Genomic DNA, 12050 nt, shown 5'->3' with positions numbered 1-12050 from the left:
GATTCGGGTTAAGCTGAATTCTTTGATTAGTGTGAATTAGTTCCCGTGTTTGTGGAAGCTTGAACATGCGAAGAACACAGCAGTGAGCAGGTGATGCATTCGATAAGAGAGAGGTTTGAATGAATTTGCGAGATATGCTATTATTTTTACGGGTGTATGAGTGTATGCTCAACTATGTACCTAAGTACCAGGTTGGTAGGTAATTAAGAATTTACCAGAGAAGAAGAAGATGAAGGTATAAGGAAATGATGGAAAAGAAATCGGGTTGTAAGAGATGTGAGATGTAAGATGTGATATTGATTTTCTCAAGGTTGCGGCGTTTGGGTTGAGGTTACCTACCTAGATAGCAACAATCTATTTGAATCATTCATCCTACAAGAAAAAAAAGATCAGGCGCATACGGAAAAACATGTTTGTCTCACAGATTCTCATCGAATGGAATGCTGCTATTTCCATCTTTTAGCTAAATCTGTGTGGAACCCGCTCATAAGCTTATACAATTAAGGTATCTTCGAGCATAAAGACAAGGAAAGACCAAGACGTTTTCATGTGCAATGATGGTATTTGTGCTTGTTTCTTTAAAGTAAACAAGGTTCAAAGTTGTCCTTTTTTCGCTTTGCGTGTGTTGTGTTGTCCATTCAACATCGTTGATTTGGTAGTCGGTAGATCGGTAATCGGTATTCACGAATGGGATTAGTGATGGGGATGGGAAGGTCATCTGTATCATGATATATATCGTATGTAACAGGTGGATATCTAAACATCTTTCTACAATATCGGCCGGCACCGTATCTGTACCGGTATCTGTATCTGTATCTGTGTATCTGCATCTATTTGTAACATCTTTAGAGCTCTTAAGAAAATGGATCCTCAAATCTGGAGTGCATGATTTAAGACTTATTAGTTATCCCTAGGTACCTAGGTAGGTGGTTATTAGATCTTTATATATCCGTTAGTACTCGTATAATAGATGATTGATTGGTTTCCAAGGTTTTCACTGGCTCTTGGTTGTTGAATTGCTTACTAAAGGCAGTCACTTGATGATAATTCTATCTACTAAAAAGATCTTACTTCTGAATCTGATATGATTATTAGCCGGAATACCCTACCTAGCTTTTAGGGAAACGAGGAAAACCCGACCGAACGCGTTTACGCTTGCTACCTAAAAAGAAAACTGTAAGCCTTACGTGACCCGAGCGGAATTCCTAGCCTTGTGTTCTCCATACAGAACTAAAATCAATCAGAGGTAAGACGCGGACTTGTGATACCTTAGGTACGCATCACCAAAAGATCAGCCTTGGAGAAACAACAACAACATTCAAAGTTCAAGCCACCTACCTATATTTCCATCATAACTCGAAAGCCTATTCTGTTTTCTACCATCATCGTCATCTTTCAGATTCATCCATCATGGCGTTGGATAGCTTCTTTCATAATAAGATTGAGAGCATGAAGCTCGAGATCATCCAAGGTCAAGCTGTTCTACGAAGATTAGAAGCTCAGCGAAATGATTACAACTCAAGAGGTACTTTCGCAAATCATACGATATATAAACAGTCAACTAATTGCGATAGTGCGACTTCTAAGAGAGGAACTTGGATTATTACAACAGCCAGGATCCTATGTTGGTGAGGTGGTAAAGGTAATGGGTACGAAAAAGGTGTTGGTTAAGGTGCATCCAGAAGGCAAATATGGTATGGAATCTATCGTATATGTATAATGTCTACGTTACTAATTATAGATAAAGTTGTCGATATTGCGGATAGTGTTGATATCTCAAAACTCACTGTGGGAAAGAGGGTAACTCTTCTGTCGGACTCCTACAAACTCGAAAAGATGTTGCCGTCATCCGTCGATCCTCTTGTTTCCCTCATGATGGTCGAAAAGGTCCCGGATAGTACATATGATATGATCGGTGGTTTGGATCAACAGGTAAAGGAAATTAAGGAGGTCATTGAGCTTGGTCTTAAGCATCCTGAACTGTTCGAATCTCTCGGTATAGCACAGCCCAAGGGTGTTCTTTTGTATGGACCTCCTGGAACAGGAAAGACGTTGTTGGCAAGAGCTGTTGCACATCACACCGACTGCAGATTCATCCGAGTATCTGGCTCCGAGCTTGTCCAAAAATACATTGGCGAGGGTTCAAGAATGGTCAGAGAATTATTCGTCATGGCAAGAGAACACGCGCCTTCCATCATCTTCATGGATGAGATCGATTCTATTGGATCATCACGAGTGGAAGGGTCTTCAGGTGGTGATTCTGAGGTTCAAAGAACCATGTTGGAACTACTGAATCAATTGGATGGTTTCGAGCCAACTAAGGGAATTAAGGTTATCATGGCGACCAATCGTTTAGACATCTTGGATCCAGCACTTTTACGACCAGGACGTATTGATAGAAAGATCGAGTTTCCACCGCCAACCGTTGAGGCCAGAGCTGATATTCTCCGGATTCACAGCCGCAGCATGAACCTGACTCGTGGTATCAACTTGACTAAGATTGCAGAGAAGATGAACGGTTGTTCGGGGGCTGAATTGAAGGGTGTTTGCACGGAAGCTGGAATGTATGCACTGAGAGAACGTAGGGTCCATGTCACCCAGGAGGATTTTGACCTGGCGACAGCGAAGGTATTGAACAAGCACGACGATAAGGAAGTCAGTCTAGGGAAGTTATGGAAGTAGAAGGCTGGGTAGTAGCCGGAACGGCATTTGTACAGTACAACAGCATGAGCAGCAAAGAGATATCGATTCAATCATATTTGGTATTTTAACAATCTGAAGCCGATTCATAGTTTCCTGATTTTGGGCTCGATTTTCTCATAGGCCGAACAGCAGGAAGGCGGGTGAACTAGCCGAATACCGGACTTGACGAACGATCATCACCCTGTTTTTCAAGTAATAAGCTCAAGATCTACTTTCCATGGCACTAATTCGCTCTGTTTTTTGCCACTTGAGTAGCAAAGGATTCGAGAATGCTGCACGAAGGGTGTAAATATGTGGGTCTAGTGAAGCTCGTTTGAGGTCATCGACATCCATCAACATTCCTATCATCTTCAATTCCATACATAGCATAAATATCAACGAATAAATCAAAGACGATGGTAATAGGTAATAGCAATATTGTTCCTTCAGTTTGATACGAGGACTCTATTTACCTTTCCTTCCCACGTCTTCAAAATCTAACTGGAGGTCGTATAAGTTAAAATCATGGTTCTAGAATATTGGTGAGTGAATGGCACAACTTCGTCAAGGTACGCGCAGATGATGAGACTTCAAAAGTGCCTTCTTGGGCAAGGGCCAAGTCCTCAATCACTTATGTTAAGTGTAAAGTGCCTACTTGTAGTTAGCTACTGTCGTCCCGCACTCTATTTGGTAGGTTTGCAGTTTTAAGTGGGGAAGGGTAGCAAAAGGTGGGGGCCTATGACGATAAAAAAGCTGGAGCTTTCAGCAGGTCGAGCTCAAGTCTGCATCGTGAAGTACTTTTGCATAGATTAAGGATTTTTTCCTGTTTTCTTGCCTTCATCCTTCATACCATAACATCTCAACTATTTCGCAGCGGCGCCATCGACTACAATACTCCTTTTAGATTTTAAAAAAATATAGAAGACTAGATCTACTATTTACCCTCCCAAACTGTGTCAATAAGGTACGCATTCTACGTCTTTACCCCGCCATGCCGCCCAGTTTTCACCAACATTGAAGAGTATTGGCATACACGGCATGCTATGCCAATCCAGTGGAATCAGTTACCACTACATACATCGATAAGCTCTGTAAGATTTGCTAATTGGGCATCCAGAGACAAATAAACAAAGGAATTAATACAAATACCGGCATCATGAATCACTCATTGCCTTTCCGTCAGAACTACAGGAAGTAAGCAGCCTCATGTCTTCTTCAGTACCAATTTTAACCCCAATACTTCATGCATCTGCGCATAATTAGATCTCTGTACTGACTATATATCTTCCAGACCATCGCGTCAAGCGAGTATGGAGTGAGTACTTCTCTTCTACTTTCATTCTCAAAACTACCAATTTATCATGTTTGAATGTTCGCGCCGAACTCGGACATTGGGGTATGGTGGATGCTGAACACTCAAGACTTCGACGTTTCGAATTGAGCTCAGATAGTCGGATTTGGAAATATAAATTCGTCAAGTACCTCGAATTGGTTCGAAATTAAGAAGTTTTGGCGCCAAATTAGGCCCAATTGCTACTTCGATAACAAGAATAAATGGCACTTTGTGCTGATGTGTCTATAGTCCGCATAACGATTTGAACCCTCATGTAGATCATTTCAGTAAGCTTTGCCCCATTTCTTTCTTCGATTCGTGCTCCGGAAGGACTTGAGGAGACAATTCTACTAGTTTCAACAGTAGAAACTTCTTTGCCTGTGGACATTAGCTAATTCTCGTGATAAACAGTCGGAATTGATGTTGGAACTGGATCAGCAAGAGCGTGTATTATCGATGCTTCAGGAGATATTAAGGCTTGTGAGTTATACGTCCTCAGTATCAAGTAACAAGGCCTAATCCTTGATAGTGGCTACAGAGAACATTGGTCTATGGCAGCCAGAAGTCGGATACTATGAACAGTCTACAACAGACATCTGGAGATGTATTTGCATGTGTGTGCAAAGAGCTCTCAGTCAACACAACATCGACCCAACAACAATTCGCGGTATCGGTTTTGATGCTACTTGCTCCTTAGCAGTATTCTCACAGGATACTGATGAACCTGTACCTGTCACCGGTCCAAACTTCGCAAATGATGGTAATGACCGCAACGTTATTTTATGGCTTGACCACAGGCCAGTCGAAGAGGCAAAGAAAATTAATGCAACTGAACATAATCTGCTACGATACCTTGGAGGAAAGATGAGCATTGAGATGGAAATTCCCAAAGTCCTATGGCTAAAGAACAACATGCCACCTGAGCTCTTCGATCGCTGCAAGTTCTACGATTTGGCGGATGCTTTGACACATATTGCAACTGGCAATGAAAGCAGAAGCTTTTGTAGTACTGTCTGCAAGCAGGGATTTGTCCCAGTCGGTGTCGACGGAAGTGTAAAGGGATGGCAAGAGGACTTCTACGAAGCCATTGGTTTGGGTGATCTTGCAAAAGATAACTTCAAACGAATGGGAGGAGTTGATGGAGTAGTAAGCCCGCTTCTAACTGCAAATTATGATTTTGAATCATCCGAGTGAGTGCTAACATGACTATGCAGAATGGCAACTATCTCAGCGCCGGTGAACTTGTTGGTACTCTTAGCGAAAAGGCCGGAAATGAACTTGGACTTCCAGCCGGTATCGCTATAGGAAGTGGTGTTATTGACGCATATGCCGGATGGATTGGTACTGTTGGTGCGAAGGTCAATCTTGGAACAAATTATCTTGATACCGGAGCACCCAAGAATGACATCTCCCAAGCATTCAGTCGCCTTGCAGCTGTAGCTGGTACCTCCACTTGCCATTTGGCAATGTCACGCGAGCCTGTTTTTGTTGATGGAGTCTGGGGTCCTTACCGAGATGTTCTGCTTCCCGGTTACTGGATGGCAGAAGGTGGTCAGTCGGCTACTGGTGAACTCCTCAAACACGTCTTGGAGACCCATCCAGCGTATAATGAGGCTATGTCCATGGCGGAATCATTTAATACCAGTATTTACGATTACCTAAACTCTCATCTCGAGGAATTGATGGAGAAGGAGAACGCCCCAACCATCTCATACCTTGGACGCCACTTCTTCTTTTACGGTGATCTATGGGGTAACCGTTCGCCTATTGCCAACCCAAAGATGACTGGTTCAGTTATTGGTCTTACCAACGACCGTAGCATGGATGGTTTAGCCATTTATTATTATGCCACCATGGAATTTATCGCCATGCAAACGCGACAAATCGTGGAAACAATGAATAATGCTGGACACTCCATCACCTCTATCTTCATGTCCGGCTCACAATGTCAAAATAAAATCCTCATGGAACTTATGGCTACCACCTGCGCCATGCCAGTCCTGATTCCCAGATACGTACACGCAGCCGTTGTCCACGGTGCCGCCATGTTGGGTGCCAAAGCAGCTAGTGCAGATAAAGAAGGCAAGACAGAGGAGCTATGGAGTATCATGGATAGAATGAGCAAGCCAGGCAAGGTTACCAGACCAGGAAAAAACGCCGATGAAAAGAAATTGTTGGATGTTAAGTACAAGGTATTCCTTGAGCAGTGCAAGACTCAACAAGTATATAGAGATCAAGTCGATGCGGCGATAGAAGGCTGGGGACCGGAGTAAATGGTTTTGAGTTTAGGAGACTACGACTTTTGACGAATGAACGAAACTTTGGGACGGATGAATGGATGGGATGGATTGAGCTACATATTTTGAAATCACGATAGTGTATCTCTTGCAAAAGTTTTGCAGGAATACCATAGGACATTAGAATAAAAGGTTTGATTTTGAAGTTCGCTCTCTTACTACTGAATATTTACAATGTGTGATGTGAAATATATAGAAATTGAAAGTGGAACTGGAATAATCACATCGTAATCAATTGTCGTCTCATCACAAAAAAATATTCGTCTCAATATCACTAATTGTTAAAAGGAATGACCTCACACAGGGAATAGTGGGAAGCTGATAGGGCAGAACTGAGGTAATATTGGTCTAGTAGGTTAATCTCTCTTTTAAGTTCTACGGAAGTGCGAAGCTCTCTGTAAGAGAGCTTCTCAATCTAGTCCTAACAGGACTAGTGCCCTGTGTACGTGCTACGCAGGAACCATTCACTTTAATACTAATGAATATTAATAACTAACTAGTAGCAAAAAAATACTTGGTAATTTTATTCCTTATCATCTCATTATTTTCTATAAAATCCTTTGTGTGACGCCTCACACCTCCGGGTCACGTGGCATGCCCCGTTTGTATTTAATCATAGGAAAACTCGCTACTCTTGTTTTCCTTCTTCTTTTCTCCTTAGCTTAGTATTTTCTAATACAAGATACTTTAATGTGACGGAAAAGTCGTAAACGGAGTCAATTCAATTACTTAGAATCTAAAACTAAAGAACTAAGAAGATTCTAAGTAAGGAGGTCTTTATATACAGGGCTAGTGCACGTGAGCCACTAGTGGGATAACAACCGTCACGTAACATTTACCCAGTATTCTTGAGTGTGACAGGTGGGAGGAAAGCAGGGATTTCCGTCACAGAAGATAATAGATCTGCTTAAGGTTGTAAAGGTATCGAATAGGATATTATCAATTTTAGTTAAATTTATTAATAGATTGTTAATGAAGGTTTCTTTTTTCTCTTTGATAGTATTTGTAATAATTTGTTTTGATAGATTTGTTAAAGATAGGGTTCGATATATGTTTATAGATTGATGTCATTTGGTTATTTGATATATATTGTTTATATTCTTTATTTTATTTATTTTTATAATATAAAAGATATGTTTTGCTTTCTAGATTATCTTTTAGAGAGAGTGTTTGAATATAAATATATTAATGATTCTGTATTTATATATAATCTTTATATAATTCTCATTTTATTAAAGTTATTGAAAAAGTTTGTTTATAGATCTTCTTATAGATCCTATATAGGCTTTTGTAAGGGCTTGTGTAAGGGATGATGTGGCTTGATCTAGGTCTTTTGGAGAAGGTGTTTTAGTGTGACCAAAAGGGTGTTTATAGACCAGCAATTGTATTTAACTTAGAATCTACAGGTGAAGAGCACCTGTAGATGGGGATAGCTACTCTATATATACACAAATGAATAGCCTAGCCGCAATAGCTAGGCAAAAAGAAGTCATATTTATTCCTCCAATGATCTTACTTTACCGATAACCATTGATACCTAGTACTTGTCCGGATCTGATCCTCAGGTCACCTAAATCGCATACTAATCTCGAGTAATCGTATCATGTGTGGACATGGTTAATGTACCTGAGGTTTCTTATATAATAAGGGTGGGAGGAAAGCAGGGATTTCCGTCACAATTTCTTTATAATATCGAAGATTATATCTTTTGTAATTAAAATAGAGTTTATTTTGAATTGATTATTGAAAATAGTAACTTTCTTAGAGATATAGTTTAGATAGTAAGTGGTTTATTTTTCTTGAATCTCAATTTTGTAGTCTTCGATTGTGGATAATATAATAGCTTTCTGTTTTTTAAGGGCTAATAGATTGATTATTGAACTGATACAAAGAGCGAAGCCTGTTTTGACCTCTTAGACCTCCCTTAAAAGGGAGGTGTTCGGTCCGAGGACTTTCTTTAGGGCTGTGAGGATTGCAAAAGATCCAGCGCTTCAAACTAGGTGTATTTGATTGATTCGTATGAACAAATGATTATCGAAGGGAATCTTATTTGTAAGGATAATAGTTGAAGTAGAGGCTTTCTGAATGTAAAAGGGTTTGGGGTCTATGAACATTGTGGGTGTATTTGTGTAGGTAGTGGTTGAGGGGGAAGAAAGAGAAAGGGGGGTGATAAACAGAGTAGTAGCTCTCCTAGGGGGGGATGATCAGTAACAAAGGTATCGAAGTGTTGTTCGATAGTTGTCTTAAACTCAAGGCAAAGAGAGGTGAGGAGTCTTCGTGAACTCGGTGGGAGAGCGCGGGCTTCCTTAGAGCCTAGGTAGGTATCTAGGAGTTGGGTAACTGGGTTGAAGATGAATTGAGCATCGTTGACCTTATTGAGAAGGTTGCTGGCCTTGTCGGAGAGTGTTTTAGAGAGGTTTGGGGGGCTTGGGGTAGCCATCGAGTAACAAGAGTGCTACCTATAATTTTGTGAACAAGAGTAGAGATTGATTGATTGATTGATTGTGTTTATCGTCATAGGCCGTAGGCCCACGCGCCTTGGCGCGTGATAACCTTAGCCATCTATTCCAGATTTGGACAAATGACGCTCAGAGGAGTATGCCTTTGAGTAGTGTACTAGCTAGCTAGGGAGGGTATTTGTATACAATTTAAGGGGCTAGGGCAGGGTTTACATGATTGCCTTCGCGACAGGTTGAAGCCAATGGCTTAGAGGTTATTATTGTGGTCATCCTCGTCCACTAGATCACTGGCTCTTGATCTCTCTCCCTTCCCCTCATGCTATTAAAACATTGTACTCGAAAACCCTTCATCCCTGATCCCCTTCCCGATACCACCAATCTAATTGCTCCTTATATACCAGAACGTACTGTAATCGCCCACCGTCAGGATTGCCTCGTCATCATTCTGATCATCCTGCCAATAGAAAGCTTATGAAGGAGCACCAATCCTCATATGGCGTAACTATAGCATGCACAGGTAGTGGCTTGTACGGGTGTCCCAGTTCCGTAAGTAGCATACCTCCGCTGAATGAGAGCAGAGTAAGTTTCGTCATCAGCTCAGGTCCTTCAACAGTACTCCTCCGGTGTTCCCGTGTGGAAGGTATATAAATTGTTGCCGTTTCGGTCGTGTCGATCATGGGAGGTATACGATATACAACATATACGCGTCAAAGATGTCGAGCTGTACTCTATGTTCCAGAGGAGCCTCACTCTTAAAAAGTGAGATGATTTCGTAGCGTATTGTCGTAGATGATGGTGTTGCCCTCTGTTTCGTAATAAAGGTAGTGTTGTAGAGAGCGCACCGATAATGCGACTGTCAAAAAACCGCAAACGGGTAAAAACGTCGTGATCGGGCGCCTCTTCCTCTTCCAATTACCACGACTCCATCAAATGACTCAAACTTAGCTCTGCAGACTCTCATAAGAGAGCTGGAGGTTCGTAGGATGCACCGCGTACAGGTGTTGAGTCTTCGCATCCCAACAAGAGTAGAGAGTTTTCCTGTGATTAAATACAAACGGGGCATGCCACGTGACCCGGAGGTGTGAGGCGTCACAATTCCATTCTCAACCTCCAACTCCCAAGCATCCATGTAATATACCTGCTTATCCCTCTCGTCCTTGATCTTGATCTTGACCTTGATCTTATTTCCAGTCCCGAATCCCGTTTATAAATGAAATTAATAAATAAATAAAATGATCCACTTTAAAATCTTTATGATATAAAAAATAAATATAAATATAATACAATAACATAGTAACGTTAAATTGACGAGAAAGAAATTTGTCTTTCTTTCTAGTTTTCATCTTTTTTGTTCCCTTGTATTCCTTATACAAACTTGGAAAAAAAAAGGAATACCTGTATGATATGATAATTCATAATCTATTCATCCGAATCACTCAATCTACCCATTCCCAGCCCTAATTTATACAAGAAAATCCCACCTTCGCCCTTTCTCATCTACCGCCTGTCCCCATCAATCTTAATGCGATACGTATCTCTTAACCCTGGAAACGCATTTGCAAATGCGGGTCCCAGGCTCCAATTCTCCAATCTCCTGAGATGTCTTTCGAAAACAGGATTGATTAGTAACTCTCCCTCCTCACTGAATCCTAAACCCATTCCTCCTATACCTCCTCCAGAATTTAGAAGTGCGTCTGTAGGTTCATATGGCCAATTCAGACTTAATGTAGAAGTAAACGGGATGAAGAAATTATCGAATAGATAATCACGAGGATTATAATCGCGGACGAGGACATCACGCATTTTGGGCCAAGGAAGATGGTCGATCCATGCTGGGTGTGGAGTGAAGAGTTGACTGGGACGAGGAGTGATCCAGCTGGGAAGACGATCGTAGTTCGCTTGGCTAGGGTGTATCTGCCAGCGCATGAGAAGAAACATTATATAGAGGACTGCTACTCTTTCAGGTAAGGTCGAAAGGTCAGGAAATGTGGCGAGGATATCAGTGAAGACTTTTGAGACGGGATGGGAAGTGATCCCACGGGAAGGATTCAAGAGACTGGATACGGAAGGATAAGCTGGTCCTACAAGTTTTGGGGTAGGAAGACCATCGAATGCGGCGGCTTGGCGCTCGTGGAGGAAGTCGAGGAGGAGGCTGTCTAAAGGACATGTAGGGGGCCCGTTTCGGATAGGAGCGGTAAAACCGTTTACTTCTGGGCTCGAGCCCGAGGCTGGATTTGGAGCATGATAACTTGTGGCATTACTAGCTACTGAATTGCTTCGATGATGTGTGTCCCTGGGACTCACACTTTCTATTGGTCTTTGTGCTGGTTGACATCCAAAAGTCTCTTGTGCGCCAGCAGGGGGAATGGGTATTTTATGGCGTTGACCTTCTTCTAGAAGAAAATCCAGACCAAGTCTTTCGGGCCCTATATCGAGGTTGTGTACCATATCGTGTCGTTGTTGTGCTAATTGCTGTGTTTGCTGTGTTTGAATGAATGTTCTGGAATCTTGGGTTGGGCCTATTGGCGCTGTAGTGGCTGGCCATGAAGGTCCAGCGACGGTGCTGGGCGAGGCTATACTATTTGGACTTGATGCATTGCGATTTGTGGATTTTGGTTGAGTGGGAGGAGGGTAGGTTGGTTGAGGTGGTAGTTGAGAGGTTTCGAATCCTGCCTCGCCAAGTTAGCTATCAACCAAGCTGCCTCTGCGAATCCGCTGAGCTACAAACCCAATACTGACCATGAGTACCAAGTACCGGTGTAATGAGTGTAATAATCTGTGATAACCTTTTCTTAATGTCCAAGTTCTCGTGCTCCACCATTTCCTTCTGCCTTATTACATTTTGTAACTCCTGGTACGGTTGCTGGCTAGTCAATTCCCTAATCCTCCTCTCATACCCCTCTATCTGATTCTTCGTCCTTTGCCTTATACTCCTCTGGGCCTCTCGATCATTTGCCCTCTTCTTCGCCAATTGCTCTGGCGTCAAATTAGCCACACCCCTTGCACCAGTCCTCCTCTCATCGGCCGGTGGATCTTTTCTCTTTCTAGAAGATTCCCCTCCACTATTCGCACCTCCAGCCCCACTACCCTCCGCTTGCTCAGCGTTTGGAGTTTCTCCCTCTCCAACATCGCCCTGCGCATTTGAAGATTCCCCATCCTCTCGATCACCAGGTGTAGAATAGGCCACGCTCAGATGCCGCTGTTCGGACGATGGAGATGTAGATCCCTGTTGAGTTGCATTTGCATCAGGTGTCATACTGAATCTGCGAGAACCCGTGG

General features: G+C 42.3%; 4 protein-coding genes across 4 annotated transcripts; 2 read left to right on the top strand and 2 right to left on the bottom strand.

Annotated features, from left to right (window-relative positions):
- Positions 1 to 1410: 1410 nt before the first annotated feature.
- Positions 1411 to 2682, top strand: SS1G_01641 (hypothetical protein; the record flags this gene model as incomplete). The annotated part of the gene is made up of 3 exons (XM_001597397.1): positions 1411 to 1525; positions 1575 to 1694; positions 1742 to 2682. 3 exons carry the CDS (start codon positions 1411 to 1413, stop codon positions 2680 to 2682), a joined length of 1176 nt encoding a protein of 391 aa, XP_001597447.1.
- A 1156-nt stretch (positions 2683 to 3838) lies between these two features.
- SS1G_01640 (hypothetical protein) lies at positions 3839 to 6288 on the top strand (the record flags this gene model as incomplete). The annotated part of the gene is made up of 6 exons (XM_001597396.1): positions 3839 to 3876; positions 3974 to 3997; positions 4265 to 4302; positions 4427 to 4495; positions 4545 to 5161; positions 5230 to 6288. 6 exons carry the CDS (start codon positions 3839 to 3841, stop codon positions 6286 to 6288), a joined length of 1845 nt encoding a protein of 614 aa, XP_001597446.1.
- A 2932-nt stretch (positions 6289 to 9220) lies between these two features.
- On the bottom strand, positions 9221 to 9448 carry SS1G_01639 (predicted protein; the record flags this gene model as incomplete). Its single annotated transcript, XM_001597395.1, has 1 exon — positions 9221 to 9448. The coding sequence occupies one exon, from the start codon at positions 9446 to 9448 to the stop codon at positions 9221 to 9223; it is 228 nt and encodes a 75-aa protein (XP_001597445.1).
- An 820-nt stretch (positions 9449 to 10268) lies between these two features.
- SS1G_01638 (hypothetical protein) lies at positions 10269 to 12027 on the bottom strand (the record flags this gene model as incomplete). Its single annotated transcript, XM_001597394.1, has 2 exons — positions 10269 to 11440; positions 11511 to 12027. 2 exons carry the CDS (start codon positions 12025 to 12027, stop codon positions 10269 to 10271), a joined length of 1689 nt encoding a protein of 562 aa, XP_001597444.1.
- Positions 12028 to 12050: the final 23 nt, after the last annotated feature.

This window comes from Sclerotinia sclerotiorum, genomic scaffold (assembly GCF_000146945.2).
Source record: "Sclerotinia sclerotiorum 1980 UF-70 scaffold_2 genomic scaffold, whole genome shotgun sequence".
In the NCBI taxonomy this organism is placed as follows: domain Eukaryota; kingdom Fungi; phylum Ascomycota; class Leotiomycetes; order Helotiales; family Sclerotiniaceae; genus Sclerotinia; species Sclerotinia sclerotiorum.
This window is presented reverse-complemented; position numbering and strand designations above follow the sequence as displayed.